Source organism: Chelonia mydas, chromosome 20 (assembly GCF_015237465.2).
Source record: "Chelonia mydas isolate rCheMyd1 chromosome 20, rCheMyd1.pri.v2, whole genome shotgun sequence".
NCBI lineage: Eukaryota > Metazoa > Chordata > Testudines > Cheloniidae > Chelonia > Chelonia mydas.
In genome coordinates, this window is record NC_051260.2 from 18,489,237 (window position 1) to 18,509,119 (window position 19,883).

Genomic DNA, 19,883 nt, shown 5'->3' on the forward strand with positions numbered 1-19,883 from the left:
GGATGCTGTACAAAAGATTCTTGTGTACAAAACAAATTAATAATCTCTGATGTACAAAGACCCCTAGGGCCCAAGCCTGTATTCCTGGTGACGGTCTGGGGCGGCAGTCATGTACCCTGGCATAAATCTAAGCTGCTCTGGCTGGGCCTGCCCCTTGCAGCAGCACCTAGAGACCCACTGTGCTAGGCGCTGTACAAGCACAGAGTGAGAGAGAGCCCCAGAGCCAGGCTGGGGCGGTGTCCTGCTCTTCTGTGTACCATGGTAGCAGGGCCCCCTTGTGCTGCACCTGACACAGTCCCTGCTCTGCAGAGCTGGAAGTCTAAAGGGGCAAGACAGAAACTCAAGGCCCAGAGAGAGGATGCCAGCGTCACGCAGGAAGTCAGAGGCAGAGCTGGGAATTGAACTCAGGTCTCCTGGCTCTGCCCAGTGTCCCAGCCATTAAACAAGGCCTCCCTCTGAGAGGCCTCTGGAGAGCAGCTAGGTTCTAATCCTGGCTGGGGCACAGGCAGCTGTTGTCAAGGCTCAAGTGCCAGGGTGAAGAATTTGCGTCGGATCCTTCTCCTGGAGCAAGAATATCTTGCAGACAAGTCTGTCGCCTTTGTTCCAGTTGGAGTTTGAGAGTAAAAGCAAACAGTGGGCTGCGCCTTGCCATGCCCCGACCCTGAGCACACGGAGAACCACCCTGTTAAACCCAGGGTTGTGAGTTCAATCCCTGAGGGGGCCATTTAGGGATGGGTAGCTGGGATGGATACAAAGGTGACAGCCACTTTCTACACCCCTTAGCTTGGTTAGGGTTGGGGAGGATGCACACTTAGGGGGCTTGGTGCACATGTTAAATACCGAGGCAGCTGCTCTAGCCCAGGGGGCCGATATGCTCTTCCTCTGCGCTTCATTGGTGGACAGCGTTCGCCAGCGAGTTTATACGGGTGAGTCCCCAGAAGGCTGGGGATTGGGAGTGGTTGGCGGGCGCCATTGTCAGAGTCTCCAAGAAGCACAGTGCATTGTGCTTCCTGTACACAGGTGAGACCTTCAGAGGGTCAATCTGCTTCTGTCTCTTCAAGGTGGAGAGAGGCCGTCTGGGGAGCTGGGGCCTGTTGTTACTCTGGCAGGGCCTAGCATGAGTAGGTGGGACTGGATGGAGAGTGCTGAGGTTTCCCCACACACTTCATCACTCACGGGGCGGAGAGGGTTCTGCTCAGCGAGGGGAAGTGGGCTGCGCTTCGCCAGAACCTCCTCCGGCAGCAGGGCCTTCCGCGGTGCCGCCATTACACGAGATTGATCACATGTTAGAAACCTCAGCGCCTTCATCTGTAGCGGCTGCCTGGGGAGAGATTTTGCCAAGAAGCTGCTGCACTCCAAGGCCTGGCAGCCGCATGCATTGCAACTGCCAGGGGAAGCATACTCGAAAAGGCCATGGCTGGAACTCTAGCCGGGGGACTAGGAAAGTACCTGGGGGCTACAGCGAGTCAGAGAACGGGCAGGATCGGCTGTGACAAGTTAAAAAAGAAACAGGCAAATTTCACCCAAACTTTTTGGGAAAATTTTCAACAAAACAAAACTCAAAACAATTCAGGTTTGGGTTTTTTGGTCCTCCTCCACCCTGCCTCCCTTCTTCCTCACTCAAAACAGGAGGGAGAGAACGAACGAACGAACGAACACACACACACACACACACGTTTGCTGCCAAAACATCTAAAACTTTTACTTAAACCAAACATACTGTATTTGTTTTTAGATTTAATTAAACAATGGGGTGAAAATGTCTGAGGAGGGCAGCAGAGGTCTCCCAACGCCAGCCTTGGCTAAGCACAGGTTGCGGGGGGCAGGAAATGGTGGGCTGGGGTCACTGCTGCACCCTGGACAAGGCTGCCCAGGCTGCAGGGGTGCGCAGCCCAAGGGACATTTCAGGGCCTTGGTCCCGGGGTGGAGAGCCCCTAAGAAGAGTCACACACCTGTTGCACTTGGGCAGCCTCAGGCAGGTCAGGTCCCCCAGCTGGCCAGGTGCAGGGGGCCCCTCCCAGCCCGGCCTGGGCAGCAGGCTGGGGCAGAGACCCAGGGCTGCACGGTTACTTCTCTACCAGAAATAAGGGCTCCAGTAAGGTGGCCTTGTGCACCCTGGGGCATCTGACATCCCCACAGGCCAGTTATAGCTCCACCCTCCACCCCCTCCCCTGAGAGGGTCCCAGGGCCCCCGATTATATCCCAGGTAAAACCCCAATCCATAAAACAGAGAGAAGGGTCTCTGGGGAATCATAGAATATCAGGGTTGGAAGGGACCTCAGGAGATCATCTAGTCCAACCCCCTGCTTAAAGCAGGACCAGATCCCTAAATGGCCCCCTCAAGGATTGAACTCACAACCCTGGGTTTAACAGGCCAATGCTCATACCACTGAGCTATCACCCCGCCCCCAGTGGGGGGGGGGAGGAATCTGAGGGGGCATGATGGGGCAAGGTCCAGGGGGCAGGGTGGGAGCGGTTCTGGGCTTTCTCGCTGTTGAGAATTTTCTTCAGGTTTTTTTGTATGTGAGAAAATTTTGGCAAGAAAAACCCTGGAGCCTCCCAGCCACTTCCTGGCACACCCCACTTCATCCCCCCCCCACCCGCTTTTATCCCCTTCATCCCCCCACCCCCACTGACTTTTATCCCCTCACACCCTCCACACCCCTTCATCCCCTGTACCTCCTATGCCCAGCCCCCCTACCCCTTCATGCCCTCACACCCTCCACACCCCTTCATCACCCCCACCTGCTTTTATCCCCTCACACCTTCCACACCCCTTCATCCCCTGTACCTCCTATGCCCAGCCCCCACCCTCTTCATCCCCCCACCCGCTTTTATCCCCTTCACCACCCCACACCCCTTCATCCCTCTGCACCCCCATGCCCAGCCCCCCAGCCTCCTTCATCCCCTGCACCCCATTGCCCCCCACCTTCACTGCTCAACCGCCACATCCCTTCATCCCTGCACCCCCTTTCACACTCCCGCAATCCCCACATCCCTTTATCCCCCCGTACTCCCCCCACACCATCCCCCGTACCCCTCCATCCCCTGCACCCCCAATTCCCAGCCCTCACACCCCTTCATCCCCTGCACCCCATTGCCCCCCGCCTTCACTGCTCAGCCCCCCAGCCCAGGCACCAGGGAGGGGCGGTGCCCCCTGCAGCCCTAAAGGGTCCGCAGCCCTCCGCCCTCCCCCAGTTCGGGTCTGAGCCCAGCCGGGCCTGCGGCTGCTAATTGCGATGAATGGACCATGGGAATTCATGTGGCTGCGCCCTAAACACCCCAGAGCCAAGACGCGGGGACGCGTCCCTGGGCGCCCCCGACACCCCTCGCCGAGCTGCCCCGGTCCCCCCGCTCCGACCCCCCCCCCCACAGGAGGGAGGTCCCGGGACCCGCTGCTGGGCCGGTTCCCGGTCGGTTCTTGTCTCTGCCCTGTGAAGAATAGACCCGGTTTGGGGCACTTAATGCCTTGGGAGGGGCGAGTGTAGACCCGGTTTGGGGCAGTTAATGCGGGGAGGGGGGTGAGTGTAGACCCGGTTTGGGGCAGTTAATGCGGGGAGGGGGGTGAGTGTAGATCCGGTTTGGGGCAGTTAATGCGGGGGGGGGGTGAGTGTAGATCCGGTTTCGGGCACTTTAATGCGTTACCCAGCTTCGGTTTGTTACACAAACCGGATTAACCCGAGCCCATCGGATCCGGCCCGTAACGACCGTCGCAAAGCGCCCGGCCGCTGGGCTCGGGCCCTACCCATGCCTATGGGGGATCCTGCCCTTTGCCCCTCCAGCAGCTGCGGCGAGAGGCAGCCACGGAGCAGGGCCGCGCCGTCTGGGCCCTGAGCTGACCGGTCACTCCCCCGCTCGGAGCAGCCCCCGGGTCGCGGTCACACGTGGGGTCTGTCACAGACACTCAGACCCCTCACCCCGGCTGGCCCGTCTCGCCACAGGTGCCAGCTCTTAGCCCCAGGCCCCGGCCCGCTCCGCTGGCTGCTCGCTGCGGGTGACTCCCCAGGACGGGATATGGCCCAGTCGCACTATAACGCCCGGCAGGAGCTGGTGCGGTGACCCCACGGGAATCCGACGGGTACCGCAGCGCGGCCCCTAGCCCGGGACTCGCCGCGCCTTGCCCCTGGAACCCACAACCAAATGCCCGGTCTGGGCCTGCCCCGGTCTCTATAGACTGGCTGCCGGTCTGTATAACCCGACCCCGGCTTCTCCCGCGGGGCCTGGCCAGAGGCCCACTTCCACCGCGGGCCCTTCACCCTCCTGCCCGCCCCGGAGCAGATCTGCGCCTGGGTCTCCAGCGATTAACCCCTATCGCTCCAGTTCTGTGTGAGACACCGGCTTCACTTCGAATTAATGCGTGTGATCGATCCCCTCGGACCGATAGGAAACGCCCCGCCCAGGAACAGCCTTTAAAAACTCCTTGAATTCGGGTCTCCCTGTTGCCCCCTGCGGAGCCCGGACCCCGGGGGCTGCAGAGTCAGGTGGGCGAGGCTCGCTGGGGACCCCTGGACGCGCGGGCCTCTGAAGCTCGCTCGCTCTGGGGGTGGGGGCGAGGAGGCGGAGGCGGACGGGGCCTGGGGAAGCCCTGGCAGTCTGAGCCGGGCGCTGGGCATGGACTTGTTGTGTCTGGGAGCAACAGCGCGACTTTCTCCCCCTGGATCCTGGCCTCAGACAATAGGAGCCCCCCGTTCGCAGCTGGAGCGGCCGGGGAAGTCTCTGGTTCTGGCATTGCAGCCCGCGCTGGGCAAGCCTCCAAGCCTGGTAGGTGTCGAGATTTTTGTCTGTTCTCCTCCCCGCGTCGCTGCGAGCGGGGATGGGTGCATGGGCCGCGGGGAGGGATACCCATGGGGCGGAGGTCTCAGCTCGGAGGTACCAACTTATCCATGGTTTATGGAGACCCTGGGACACAGCTCCCCTCCTGGCTGGGCGCAATCCCTTCCCCGTCCCCCAATTTTCCTGCGGTGCGTGGATATCCCTGGCACTTAATTGGGGTTGAAAATTCTCCAAGGCTGCAGCCGCCGCCCCAGCTCAGCGGTGAGGGGCGCTAGCCAGCTCCGTGCTCCGCCCGTCTGTCCCAGGCAGGTTCTGGTCTCTCTGCGGTGCCGGGGGGAGAAATCCCTGCTGGGGGGGCTGCCCTGCAGGAGAACAGGGTGTAAATCTGCACACGCGGGCGGAGCAGCCCCGAACTCCCGCTCCAGGGAAGCCAAGAGCAGAAACTCCCCTGGACTTGGAGGGAGCCAGGATCTCACCCCCCGCTATTAGAGCTCCGGGGTCCCACCTGCGCCCGGAGAGCAGGGACAAAGCCGGGCTCGCATGCGGAACCGGGGCCCGCCGCGCAGCCAGAGCCCCCGCCAGCAGGCAGCGACCCGCCCCGGTCTGCGGGCAAGTCCCAACGGAACGAACCAAGCCGAGCCGGGACCGAACCGGGGGCTTCGGCCGCTGAAACCCGGCAGGCTCGTGAGCGCTGGGGGCCCGGGGCTCGCCCCGAAATTACTGCGGCGACAAGCGAAGCCCGCGGGCCCGGGAAAGCTCCGCACGAAGGACACCAAAGCGCCGGGTATTGGGGTAACTAACCCGAGAAACGAACGAAATTTCGTTGGTTCCGATTCCGCGGCCCCGGCCCGGCCCCGTTTTCCGGAGAGCGGCGGCTGCGGGACCGAGGGGAAGGACGCGCCTGCAGGTGAATGCGGCTCGCGGGAGCGGGGCTGGGGGCCGGGGGGCGGCCGGGGGGCTGCGGGGAATTGACCCGGCCGGGGCCGGCCGGGGCTAGCGGGCTCCGGGGCCCAGGGGCGGAGAATTCGTTGTGGTTCCATTAAAGCGGCACCGCGGGGCTCGCTTGACCCAGCGGCGCCGGGCGGGTCGCGAACCAGAACCGCGGGCATCGAGCCGAACCCAGCGAGCCCCGGCGGGGGAAGGAGCCGCCCGCGGGGCGCTGCCCGCCAGGGATCGGGGTGGGTAAAAACCCAGCTCGGCTCCGGGGATTAAAGCAACAGGCGGAAACGGGGGGTGGGATTCTCCCCGCCCCAGGGCTGGGGGCAGAGAACCCCACGTCCGAGCCCGTTGCCCGCCCCATATCCTACCCCGGTAACCCGCCCGACGTCAGACCCAGTTATCCGCCCCACATTTAGCCCATCTTAACCCTCATTATCCGCCCCATAACGAACCCATCCTGCCCCATAACTTGCCCCTGTAACCTACCCCACCAGCCACCCCATCTTTCCCCCCGCCCGCCAATCAACCCCATCCCGGCCCCGATACTCCCCTATCTCCGGGGCCGATCCATGGCTCACTCGGGGCGGGGAGGGGGGCTGAACCGGGGTAACCTCTGGGGGCTCTTCCCCCCACAGGGCTCGGGGAGCCTGGAGGTCGATAATGGTGGCGGGGGAGGTTCTTTATTGCCCAGAATAATGTAAAGAGATTAGGGGACTAACGTGTGCGGTGGGAGAAGGGGCGGACGGACGGGGGGATACAGGGCGGTGGGGGACAGACCGGGGGACATGGTGAGCTGTGGGGGACAGAAAAGAAGATTCGTGGCCAGGCAGGTGGGGCACAGGAGGGGCGGTGGGGATGGACAGATGGGAGCCACGGGGGGACAGACCCGCACAGGCTGGGGAGGTTGGACTTCGGGGTTAGGTTCCGCCGCCTCCTTTCCTGCGGGTCTCCCCCTGCAGCTTTGCTCCCACCCCGGGAGGTTCAGCTGAGAAACCCCCTCCCCTCCAGATCAGGGGATCCTCCTTCCCTGCCCCAGGTTCCCATGCCCCCCTCCCCCGGGGCACCTGACCCCTCCCCAGGCCCAGGGCAACCCCTCCGGGTCCCAGTTCCGTGCCAGAACTAAGCCAGTCTCTCCCCCACCAGGTTCTCCCCAGCGCGGCTGGAGCATGAAGACCGAGGAGGCACCATCCTGCTTGCAGCAGGCCACCCCGGTGCTGGGCTTCGGTGAGTGTCTGTATGGCCTGGGGCAGCCGAGAGACAGACCCTCCTCCCCGGGCAGGGAGTGGGCTGGCTGGGTCGCCCCCCATCGCTGCTGACTGCCCGGCGTCCCCCGCCTCAACCCAGAGCTGTAGAATAGAGCCGGGGCTTGTCTACACGGGTGCTGCTGATGGATTCGGTGTTTGCTGTTACTGCTCCCCCCTAGTTCCAGCACCGCTGCTTGTCTACACACAGACTGGCGCTGAAAGAACTACGTGGCTTTGAGTTCACACAGCCGGTTAGTTTGGTGCAAGTCTGGGAGTGGGGCCTGAGTGTTTTCCACACGAATTGAGCGATGCGGATAAAGGGGAGAGGGCTCAGAGAAGGGATAGGAGGGTGATTACAGGGCTACCCCTCTACAGATCTGTGACGGCAGGGGGGTAAGGCAGACTGACTAAGCGATGCCTGCGCGCCCCTGATTTAGTGTTACCCGCAAATACTGTTCATTATTTAATGTGGAGTGTTTAACAAATGTCCATGTCTTCTGTTGGTGGATTTTGTGGTTTGTGAAAATAATGCAATTCATCTTTGTTAGGGTGTGGGGGAGAGGTAAGGGGGAGCCCCAAAATATTCCAGCTGTGCGCCCCAAAGGAGCTAATTCTGCCTCCGGACAGACTCCTCTCGGTAGCTTATCAAAGAGAAGGTTAAGGGGCGACTTGATGCGAGTCCACAAGTATCTGTTGGAGGGCAGAAATTTGATAATAGAAGGCTCTTCACTCTGGTTGTAGCCAGATCCAATGGCTGGAAGTTGAGGCTAGACAAATTCAGACTGGAAACCAGGTGCACACTTTTAACAGGGAGGGTGATTAACCATTGGAGCAACTTGCCAAGGGTTGTGGGGGACTTTCCATCACTGGCCATCTTTAAATCGAGATGGGATTTTTCTAAAAGATCTACTCTACATCCAGCCCAGTTATTGGACCCTAAAGCAGGAAATGACACAGGGAACTCCTGTGGCCTGTGTTTCACAGAAGGTGAGACCAGATGACCACGTCCATTCTGGCCTTAGAATCTATGAATTAATTTGGTAAGGAATCGACAAACTTACATTGCAATGGGACTCTTGAAAGCAGTTTGCCCTTTAAATTAATGCTGCACATTTTGCTGATTGAAAAGGAGTACTTGTGGCACCTTAGAGACTAACCAATTTATTTGAGCAATTTATTTAATCAAATAAATTGGTTAGTCTCTAAGGTGCCACAAGTACTCCTTTTCTTTTTGCGAATACAGACTAACACGGCTGTTACTCTGAAACCTGTCATTTTGCTGATTGGAACTCATTTGCCATCTTGTCAGTTCCCAGCTCAGAACAGGAACAAGAATTTTAAAATCTCATGTTTTTAACTCAAACGGCTGCATTTTTCTACCCTTTAATTTTAAAGCCTTGCAGTTGGTAGGATCCAAAATGTCAGAGGCTTGTTTACTTCCAGTTTCAAGTCCGGCCCCTTCTGAGGAGGTTGTGACTCTACCAGGGATTAGATGTTATACAGACAAGCAGCATTCTCACTTATACCCTTCACATCTTTTATCCTCCATCCCGCGACTGGATTGTTCTCTTTACGTTTTCTTAAGTTATTGCTGGGTGCTTGGCCTTGTGCCTAACAAAACTCCAGGTGTGAATTATTGACCGTGCCCTGAGCTCTCCTGCTCGCATGGCCAGTGTCAGTGAATCACAATACAGGCTGGCCATGGGCAGGGCTCTGTGGCATTCCACATAGCGTAATCCTTGGCAACAGGCTCACTTGGTCATTTAATAATCTAATGTAAAGTGTGTTTTGAACAAGGAGGGGGAACCTCGCAGCATCTGAAGTTTTGTGGCTCTCTTTAGTTCTTAGAGCTAGCTCAAGTTCACATACCTTTGTTCTTCATTTAAATATCTGTTCCTACTCCCTCCCCCCAAAAGCTATTTAAGTATTAAAGAATCCCCCCAAATCCCCTAACGGGGAAGCTTATGCTTTTTGTAAGGGGTTGCAGTCACCACAAAACCCAACCACAGAAAGTTACACACTATACAGTTAATGGGACGAAAACAGAGCTGGTTTGAAATCTTGCATTGAAACCGTTATTGGACAGAAAACTGGGGTTTTGACCAAATGAAAATGTATGTGGACAGCATCTCCTTTCCACAGAAAACTTTTGCTTTTTGTCAGACAAACAAAAACACCAACCACCACCAACAGATTTTGGAGTTTTGATGAAAAGTCAAATATTTCCATGGGAACACAAAAATCCATTTTTCCAACCAGTTCCAGACAAAGACCATGGGCCACATTTTCTGAGGAACCCAGCCTGGGCACTTTTGGAGCTGAGCAGAAAATCTGGTCTCTATTTAGGTGCATGGATGGGAAATGAGCTCTTGAAAATCTGTCCCCAGTTGTGGGTGCTGAGCCCTTGGGAATCCAACCCTGGCAGCTATTTTTTCATTAAAATTTTTCTTTCTCCCCCCTGAGTGGGACATGAACCCTTGGGTATGTCTTCACTTCAGATTTATCGAAACCTGAGTTAATTCTGCTCCTAGCCTAGCGTGAGTGAGAGCAGCCATACAGCAATCTGGCACTGGAACTGTGTGATTGTTAGCAGGGGAGGAGCTGACAGGCCAGCCAATTTGAGTTACAAGTCCTGCCACACTTGAGTTAAGAGGGTTTTCTGAATGGACAGGACTCAAGCTAGGGGCAACTCTTGAGCTAATTCTGCAGTGAAGACAAGCCCCTACTGTGCGTTTGAGCCAAGCTTTCAAATCCACAGTGTCTGTCAGTTCCAAAGTAGGCGAAACGAGATCCCTCAGCCTTAGTGACCGGTGAGTATCGCGAACAGGCTGGCACGTTTCCCCACAAAACCACAGGGAACCTCCCCTGACACCCCATCCTGACCCCTACTGGGCAAGCACTAAACTAACACCACCGCCTTGCCCTTTCTGCTTTAAATGGGACCTTCCTTGTTTGTGTGGGTTTAGACCTGAGCCTGACCCCGCTCCTGCAAAGTGTTGTCTACACTACCCCCAATCCCTTAGGTGTCTCTTTGAATATTTAGGGATAAGCAGCCTTGGGCCCTGATTCAACAAAGCATGTAAACATGTACCTCATTTTAGGCAGCTGCTTAAATCCATCCCCATTCAGCAATGTAGGTATGCACATGCTTAACTTTTTGGCACATGCTTAGGTCTCATGGAAGTCAAATGGAACTTAAGCATATGCCTACAGTAAGCAGGCGCTTTAGAGCTCGGCTGAATTGAGGCCTTAATGCTTCTCGGTGTGCATTGTGCAGTTTCACTGCGCTCTTGCAGCTGGTCTGGTACTGAAGTGCTGCAGCTCCGTCCTACATGACTGGCAGTAGCAGGTCCAGCGGCTCAGAGCTTTGTGGCTGCATTTCATTTGTTTTTCTTCTAAAGGTGCATCAGGTCCTCTCTTCTGAGCTGGTCGAGTGTTTTGAATAAGAAAAAGGTGTCTTCAAGTTAGACAAGCACAAAGCAAACAATTTTAAAGATTTCTTTTTTAAACTTATTTGATCATTCAAAAAGAGCCCCTCCCCACAAATCATAGCCCCTCCCTCCCACATTCTTTTGGGCTGCTAGGACTCCCCCATTGCAACCTGGAGTGAATTTGTCCTGACTGAATTTACTTGCTTGTGATGACAAGGCTGACAGGCCCAGTGCAGCTAAGGGGAGTGCTAGCAATAATGAGTTGGAGGGGGAGGGACCATTATTAATTCATTGGATTACAGCAGCAGCCCCCACTGTGTTCTAGACCCCTTCCATACAGCACGGGCCCTGGCTCTAAGAGTTTATACTCTCAAGTCCCAGTCATGCCATGTGAGGGTATCAGTGCTTAATCTGTGCCAGGGCTGAGCTCCGGCACCTCTGGGCTTGGCAGTTCATAGTCCCGGCACCTCTGGACTTGCTGTGTCAGTTATGAATGTAAAAAAATTGTTTGAGCCCCGGCACCTCTTTCCTTACAAATTAAGCCCTGCAGGGGTCTGCTTGCACAGTGCCTATTGCAGGATCAGAGACAGTGAGTTCAGGCAACAAAGCTCACGGGACAAACCACGCGATCATACTTCATCTAGTAAAAAAACCCATCCAATCTCCCACTGCCATGCTCTAGAGCCATTATTAAGTGGCTACGTTCTTACAGGCTTTACGGTAGAACTGGGTGACCTTTACAGAGAATCCTTTTCATGATAGGTATTACAGTAGCGCTGAACGGTCCCAGCAGCACAGACAGGGAGACCCACCTATACACAGACGTGTGGCTTTAACTATCCTGCACTAACTACTGTATCCTGGGTGAGCTGAAGCAGCGCAGCCCCCCTTCTGGGTGCAGTTCTAACAACATACATGTGCGTACGCAGGTGTAGCTGGGTGTAGGTTCTTACACCTGCCTCATCCCTGTGCTATCTGATGGCCTTCCCATGGTGTGTTAGGCGAAGCGGCTAGCATCTGTCACTTGTTTGGTCTTTTATCCTCTTCCCTGGCAAAATGAGCTCACTGACATATATTATTTCGGGAGCACAGGTGCTGGAACGAGGGGTGCTGCAGCACCCCATGACTTGAAGCGGTTTCCATTATATACAAGGTTTACAGTTCGGTTCAATGGCTCTCAGCACCCCCCACTATAAAAACTGTTCCAGCCCCCCTGTTCGGGAGGGTGTGTTTACACCCCACACGCACCTATATTGCTATATGTTTGTTAGAGACATACACCTTGCACTATTTCCCTAAGGGAAGGGAAGGGAAGTAAGCTATCCGGGTATAACTGTGTTCAGCCAAGGAGTTGCATTGGTATAACGCTATCAGTAAGAAGTCACACCCCTAGCTGCTACAAATAGCGAGTGTGGAGCAGACCTTGGTAAGAGAGTCCCGTCCCCAAAGAGCCTATGGGCTAAATAGACAAGACCAGCACAGGGTGGGAAGGGAAATGCCTTGCCACCATTCATCGCAGGGAATAGAACCTCGATCTTGTGGGTCCCAGTCCAGTCTAGTGCTCACCCCACTAGGTCATGCTACCTCCATTACTCCGTGGGCAAGATGTTTCCCTTTGGATGCTGAGGGGATGGGGGAGGGTTTATAGGTTTTATTCGCTCCAGCTGGCCCCGTCCTCTGATTTGCAAGCCCCAGGGTTTAGTTCAGAATGTGTTTGAATCTGAAAGCTGTCGAGGGCTTGGCGTAGTTCTGAATGTCAGTTGATGCTGGCAGAGCCGCGATCGGGCAGCCCTGCTCAGGAATGGATCGTATGGGCAGCTTGTTTGCAGTGGCAGGCAGCAGTTCAGCGGAGGGGGCTGGCTCAGGTCCTAGTGAGTCTGAACGCAAAATCTAACAGGGGCTAGCAAGTGGGGTGAGTAGCCGCCTTCACTCATGATCCTCAGTCTCCCAAGGTGCCAACTACGGTAATAAGCCCTGATGAACCCAATTAATGTTACTTACTGTGAATGATTTCTCCTGGTTTTATGTAACAATGATAAGGGTACCCTTAAAGGCTAGTGATGGGCCAGTAGCTTAGCGCTAAAGAGGATCCTAGCAGCTGCCTTGTCTGAGCCTGCTCAGAACTGGGCTGGGCTGAGCTCAAGCACGTGTCTTGGACCATTTTGCCGTTGTATGTGGGTTTGGTACTCGTGAAAGACTCTAGCTCTTGCTACAACTAGACATAAAGAAGGCAGACACTTTACAAATTGCCCCTCCACAGATTCCAAATGGCTACACTTTGCTCCACTCTTCCAGTCGTGCGCTTCCCACACACAGCTGTTCCGCTGCCCCTGAATCCTGACCCACAGTCCCCTGTTATTCCAGCCTTGGGCTCCTCCCCCTAACTCTTCAGATGCCCCTCAATCCTGACCCCCAGCTCTCCTGCTATTCCAGCCCTGGACTCTCCACAGGTGCACAGAGCTCTGTAGGGTTGTGCTGCTGAAATGCAATGAATGCTTAACTGTACTCACTTCTAGGCTCCTCTCATGTGGAGTTTGGTGAAAGGAAAGGGGGGGAAGTATGAAGGAAGAGGCAGTGGGAGGGGCAAGAAATTGGGGTAAGAGGAGCTGGAGGCAGGAGAGAGAGAGAGAGACGTAAGAGAAAACATAAAGATTAAAGCAGGGGAGAGAACAGAAACAAAACACAAGCAGAGCAAGCCTGAGTGAGTAATGCTCCAGGAGAAACCAGAGGCAGGAGGCATTGCTTCCTAGAACCCTGATTCATGCCCCCAACAGTGGCAGAAGCATTGGGGCAGTGTTTACAGTGTATGTGGGAGGAATTCTCCGGGAGGAGCAGACCTGGCAAAAATAAATACATACAAATAAATCAAGCCAGGTCACTTAGTGGGAAATTGTTGCAAATTAACTAAAAGGGTTAAACTGAAGTGGATTCGTTACACTTAATTAAATCCTTGTGTGGATGCTGGTATTCAAAGTTAAAGTGATCTTAACTCAATTCACTTCACTAAACCAAATTAAGGCCAGTTCCATTCTGAATAACAGCATCCACGCAGGGATTCAATGTGGTTTAACTAAGCCACTTCAGATTCACATCTTTAGTTAATTTGGATTAATTTTCCTGGATGTCTGTGTAGACCAGTTCTCATCAAAACTACTGCTCCCAGATTGTGGTTAGACTTCCCACACACCCTTTTTTCAGACTACTTTAGGCACTGATCTGGGGAGATCCTGAACTGCTGGACTCCAACATACAGACAGTAAAAGAGCTCAGGAAGCCATGGAGAGGAACAGGGCTGCGTTTCTGTTAGCTGCCACTTTCCCAAACCATCCCAGCACTGATATTCCTCCATCAAATTGAGCTGCTTCCCCTGCTCTCACTTCCCTCTCCCAGGCCACAAGAATATCTGCCCATCTTCTTGCATACTGGCAAGCAAGTGGCTTGGTGAGAGCCTGCTGGGGAGACAGCAGAGGTTGTTGCTGCCGTAGTAAAGAATCCTGCTTAAGCAGCGAGATGCAGCAGGAAATGATTGTCTAACGACAGAGGCTGGGACAGAGCAAGGGCAGTGTCAGGCCACGCAGGGTTAGGGCTCTCCCAGCACCTGCCTTTGAATCACAGCTACGGTTTGTTTCTATTGCAGTAACACCTAAGGGCCCCATTGTACAAACAAATAACAGAGACCAGGCTGGGCCCCAGAGACTTCCCAGTCTAAGATATGATGCAAAATCTGTAAAGCACAGAGCCTGATTCTCCATTACCCTGCACCAGGTACTGTGATTTACCCCAGTGCAAAGACGTGAGCGTAGAACGCTACCATACTGGGAGAGTAACTTTTTATACTCACTTTACACTGCAGAAAGTGACTGTAGGAGGTGCGAGGGGCCAAGGAATCAGGCTCCTGGATTCGAGCCTGGCTCATACATCATCAGAATTGTTAGTTAGAGAGCCAGTTGCTTGGGCAGGCTCTGTCCTCTGTCACACCCGTTGCAGAAAACTGAATTGTGACACTCTGCTGAGTGCAAGGGTCCTGCACAGGTGTTGCTGAGGGGCTGATTTGACCCACAGAACCTTTATTATTGGAGGGTGCGTGACCAGGGCTGCCTAGTGTCCCTGCTTGCCTCGCAGATCCCCTAGGTAGTAAGTTTTGCAAGGCTGGAAAATCAACTCTTCCCTTCTATCTTTGCAGACTGCCTAGAAATCCTACAGCCCACTTCCCCCAACGCTGTGCGCATGGCACCCCTTTCCAAAGCAGGGCTGCTTCGCGTCCCCAGATGAGAGGGGCAAAGAGCATCTCTGAGGAGGGAATTCTGTGGCCTTTCTTTGTTGGACACGCCAGTTCTCTCATGACTGCAACATCCCTAGTGCTCACATGGGGTAAAACTCACCCTGACCAGGGCCCAGCGGGAGGCCTAGACACCTGCGTGTCCCCCATGCAGGCCCCAACACAAGGCCTAGCTCCCAACCCTTGCTCTTGGGCAGGGCCCACCATCAGGCCTGTCTGACCCCGCAGTCCCAGCAAAAGGCCCTAGCCCCACCCCTGCCCCTGGGCAGGGCCCAGCATGAGGCCTAGGCCCCACTTAAGCCCTTACAAAAGGGGTAAATGTCACCTATGTGACTAGCTGGCACCTCTCCCACGCCCGCAGTAGGCTCTGGGTGAGCTCTGCCCCACGAGCCTGCCCAAAGGAAGATAAAAGAACAAGAGGCTGGTGAAGGGACAGGACAAATCAAGGGTTTAAAAACCTGAGCAGCTCAGCATGATGGGTGGGGAGACAGTGCACTCGGCTAAGGTACTTCGTACCTGCCTGGCTCAGCCTACAGCCCAGATCCAATGCGCCAGATAGCGTATTTATTACCCACGCGCACGCCTCTACCTTGGAGTTATCGCAGGGAAGCCTTTGAAGGGTAGCCATAGATTTATGTGATGATAACATCCAGGGGAAAAAATCTAAGTCTCTGGAGCTCTCGCTATTTTAACTGGTTTAGCACCGCATCCCCCTGACTGGGATTAATCTGGCATACACCTGGGAGGCACAGGCTGGCTGTTCAGACCCAAATCTGACCTCTTTCCAAACTCTTATTGTAGATTGTCAAAAGTACTCAGCATCCAACAGCTCCTCTTGAGAACAGCAGAGAGCAACCACACATGCATCCCTGAGAACAACAGAGCGTGCATATATTACGCCATGGAGAACTGTGGCGAACAGACAGACAGACACACACACACCCATCACCACTGAAAACGGTGGGAGCTGCTGGGAGCAGATCACTTGGGAAAATCTTGCCAATGGTGCAAGTGACACTCGGGGCATTTTCAGCCCCAATGTGCTGGTATTATGTGACTACCAAGTCCTGAGTGTAAGCGCTGGGTACACTTGAAGATCTAGCTATTACAGTCCAGAGGGGATGGTCTTCTGCATTCTATATTTCTCCTGAGTGGTGGATTTGCGGGGGAGGGGAGAGGATTTTTAAAAATGTACTACCTGGAAATTAGAAACCAATCCTGTAGATGCCATATATTTTTGTGGGACAAACTTTTTTACTTATTTATAAGATTGTAAAAATATGTGCCCAATACAATGTTCTCTCTCTCTCTCTCTCTCTCTGGGTGCACGTATAGCAATTGACACAAGTAACACATGGCTCTAAAAACAGATTTAGCACAAACGTGAGGCCTAGGCCCTGCTTAAATCCAGCTTCGGCCCTTGAAGCCGGATTTAAGCAGCACCTAGGCCTTGTGCTGGGTCTCCTCCCCAGGGGTGAATTCCGCCTGAGCAGCACACATCCCCATTTGGAAACCAGTCCTCCTTCGTGTGGCTCATTTGCCTTTTTCTCTGTTGCCAGGGTCAGACTCCAAAATGCGGGAGGTTTGTGCCGGCTGTGACATGCCCATCTCCGACCGGTTCCTCCTGCGAGTCAATGAGCGCTCCTGGCACGAAGGCTGTGTGAAGTGTGCCGCCTGCCTGCAGCCGCTGTCGGGCACCTGTTACTGTCGCAACCGGCAGCTGTACTGCAAGCATGACTATGAGAAGTAAGTGCCTCTGGCTTTGAGTTTGGTTCCCCCACGTCACAAGCTCTGGCTATTGTGTTTGAGGCTGCCATTAAGGGGGAAGCCAAGCAGAGAGAACAGGTGTGAGATGGATTCCTGGAGATGGACTGTGAAGAAGGAATGACTGTAATGATATGCAGCAGGGGATAGGACGTGTAGGATCAGGTTATGTATATTGCAGTAGTATCTAGAGGCCCATTGTACTGGGTGCTGCACAGACCCAAACAGCAGAACCCCTATTTTATCAAGTAATTGGAGATAATAAAATCGCACATATCAACATTACAGCAGGTTCAGTGCATAAGCTGCAGTATGGAGCACTGCATCACTTTCTGCTTGCCCTTCAAACCACTGCAAAGCACTTTCCAATGCACTCAAGGTATTGGACTGTGAAGGGATGTCGACATCTTCACCATGACTTTCACTGTGTCATGTATTTTTTTCCACAAGGGAAGGAAGAATGGTTGGTGTAACTTATTGTTCGTAAGATTGGTGTGCATAAAATCGGGATTCTGTTGTAGTGAGAGACCGTCCCTGCCTTAAATAGAATAGAGCTTGTCAAAATTTTTCCAGTGGGACAGTTTTCCACTGGAAAATGCAAATTCAACACAGTCGAAACATCCACGGCAACATACAGTATCAACTTTGTCAAAATGTTTATAGAAAAACTATCAGAGCACTTCATTTTGATTTTATTGTTTCTAAAATAGAACGGCTGAAATGAAGCACTTTGATAAGGTTATTTTGATCTTTCCAAAATGTTTCCAAAATGGAAATTTTTCACAGTGAATTTTGAAATCTTGATGTTTTGTTCCAATTTAGGATTAAAGGAAATTTTAAAATGTCAGAATTTCCTGGGGAATGGAACTTCTGAGTTTCGACCAGCTCTAAGATAGACAAGGTAGTAGGGGAACAGAGGCTGGTCGTGATTTGACCAGGATCATGGAGCTGGGACTAGAACCCAGGAGTCCCTGACTCACACTGGTTCAGTGCCCTTCAAATCAGTGGGCGTGCACCAGTGCAACTGAAGGCAGAACTTTGCCAGTGCAACTCTGCTGTAGGCCTGTTGCTGAGTTGCAAATGCAGAGAGAGAGAGATGCGACGGGGTACTAAAGAATACCATGCACAGTAACCAGCTGGCTCTCCGTGGCTCTGTGCCTGGTTCCAGATCGGAACAGAAGCATTTTGCATAGGCGTGATAGCATGAGATTCCAGAGCAACAGAGACCCAGGCCCTGCCTATCTGAGCAGAGACAGCTACTAACAAAGACCTGGAACGTTCTGCCCCTAAGGGGAAAGTTAGATCTTCCAAAGAGCCGGGAGGGACAGGGATGCGTGCAGCTGTGCCATCCTGCGGGAGCTGAAGTGCATGGAGTTCCCTTAGTTTAAAAGGGAGGGAGCTGCCAGTGAGGAGACCAGGTTCTGGTTTGGAATTTGATCCCCAACTTTGTGGTGCAAAATGGCACCGTTCTATCGACATTCCAGGCAGGCTGCTAGATCTGTTTGTTTGCACCGGCTCCTGGTGAGTGCAATGGAGCTTGGAGAGGGCACTGAGCTGTGTTTCTGCTCTGCTTGCCTGATGGTAGTTGGTTTGTCTCCCCCCTATGGAGAGGGGGTAGAGCCACCTGGACTGTTACTTATAGACTCTGTTTTGAGTGGCTGGCAAGGGCTCCAGGAGCACAGAATGGGGCTGCTCTGCTAGGCTGGTTATGGGTTATTTTTACATTTTGTAGATTAAAATAGGTGCCAGAGTAGGAACCAGTTCGGGCAGGAGCTGTATTGTGTGTATCTGGAAGCAGAGATGGCGTTTCTGCCAGACGAAAGCGTGTTTGTTGTTATCACAAATGTGTAGTTAAAATGTTACCAGTTCCCTCAAGGAAACTCAGGTAGCTGGTGAAGCAGCCTTCCCGTCTGTCTGCGGGTTACTTCGCATGCTGTGTGTTGCAGTCCCAAATAGCCACTTCTGCATGTTACATCCCCAAACAAATCTGGGATGAGAGAGCCTGTTTTTGAAATTGTATTTGTACATTTGTAATGGAGGCAGAAGCCCAAACCATGACAATAAGGGATTTGCACTTTGGCCCACCTGTGAACACCCGTATTTTTGCAGCTCCTTCCACAGCCTCCTTCCCCCAGAACTCCTGCTCCCACCATCCAGCCCAGAGACACTAGGGATAGAACCTGAGCTCCATTTAATAGAGCCGTTGAAAGATTTTTCTCTCCTAATATTAAATAAACCTGGAACCCGAAAAGAGGAAAATGGAAACACAAAAAGGGAATAAATTTGGCAATTGGCACCAAGAGGAATCCAGCTATTAGTTGGCTCAGAAATGTCTGTAGGCGAGTATTTACCGCCGATCCACCTTTGTCAGCAGGACCCAAGCTCTAGGGTTCTTGACAGCCTCTAGAGATACGTTTTTCCTGTATTTGTACAGCGCCTAGCGCAGTGGGGTTGTGATGTGTGGCTAGAGCGCCCAGGCACTACCGTAATACACCTAATAAATAATGTACAGCCCCTAGCACAGTGGGGTCATGGTCTGTGGCTGGAGCACCTAGGCACTACCATAATACACCTAATAAACAATGTACAGCGCCTAGCACAGCACCTAGCGCATGGTCCATGGCTGGAGCACCTAGGCCACAGGTGGGCAAACTACAACCTGCGGGCCACACCTGGCCCATGGGACCATCCTGCCTGGCCCCTGAGCTCCTGGCCCGGGAGGCTAGCCCCCGGCCCCTTCCCCACTGTCCCCGCTCCCCAGCAGCCACACTGCTGCGCGGCGCAATGCCCTGGGCGGGGCGCTGCAGAGCCCGGCCTGGCCCAGTGCTCTGTGCTGCGTGGCACGGCTTGGCTGCCAGTCACAGGTGCTCCTGGCAGCGCGGTAAGGGAGCAGGGAGCAGGGCGGGGGGGTTGGATAGAGGGCAGGGGAGTTCGGGGGGTGGTCAGGGGCATGGATAGGGGTCAGGGCGGTCAGAGGGCGGGGAACAGGGGGGTTGAATGGGGGCAGGGGTCCCAGGGGGGTAGTCAAGAAGGAGAGGAGGGGTTGGATGGGGTGGCGGTGGATGGTCAGGGGACAGGGAGCAGGGGGTGGGGTGGGGGGGCAGGGGTCCCAGGGGGGCAGTCAGGAAGGAGGGGGGGTTGAATGGGGTGGGGGGGGCAGTTAGGGGCAGGGGGCAGTTAGGGGTGAGGGGTCTGGGAGCGGTCAGGGAGAGGGGGTGGTTGGATGGGGCAGTGGGGGGCAGTTAGCGGTGGGGGTTCCAGGGGCAGTCAGGGGACCGAGAGCAGGGGAGGTGGATGTGGCAGGAGTCCCTGGGGGGCCATCAGGGAACGGGGGGGTTGGATGGGGCAGGAGTCCCGGGGGGGTCCATCAGGGGGCGAGAAGCAGGGGGGCCGGATGGGGGGTGGGCCATGCCTGGCTGTTTGGGAAGGCACAGCCTCCCCTAACCAACCCCC

At 54.4% G+C, this 19,883-nt stretch overlaps 1 protein-coding gene across 2 annotated transcripts in view; it reads left to right on the forward strand.

Moving 5' to 3' along the window:
- The first annotated feature begins 3,897 nt into the window (after positions 1-3,897).
- LOC102943652 (LIM homeobox transcription factor 1-alpha) overlaps positions 3,898-19,883 on the forward strand; it is a 65,831-nt gene continuing 49,845 nt past the window's right edge. The window contains exons 1-3 of one of the 2 annotated variants that reach the window (XM_007065063.4): positions 3,898-4,761; positions 6,856-6,936; positions 16,226-16,412. In XM_007065063.4, the coding sequence (XP_007065125.4) occupies positions 6,879-6,936; positions 16,226-16,412 (245 nt within the window). In that variant the 5' untranslated portion in view covers positions 3,898-4,761; positions 6,856-6,878. Of the gene's footprint in view, positions 4,762-4,897; positions 5,681-6,855; positions 6,937-16,225; positions 16,413-19,883 lie in introns of those variants that run through there. The other variant, XM_043533041.1, reaches the window with a different exon arrangement.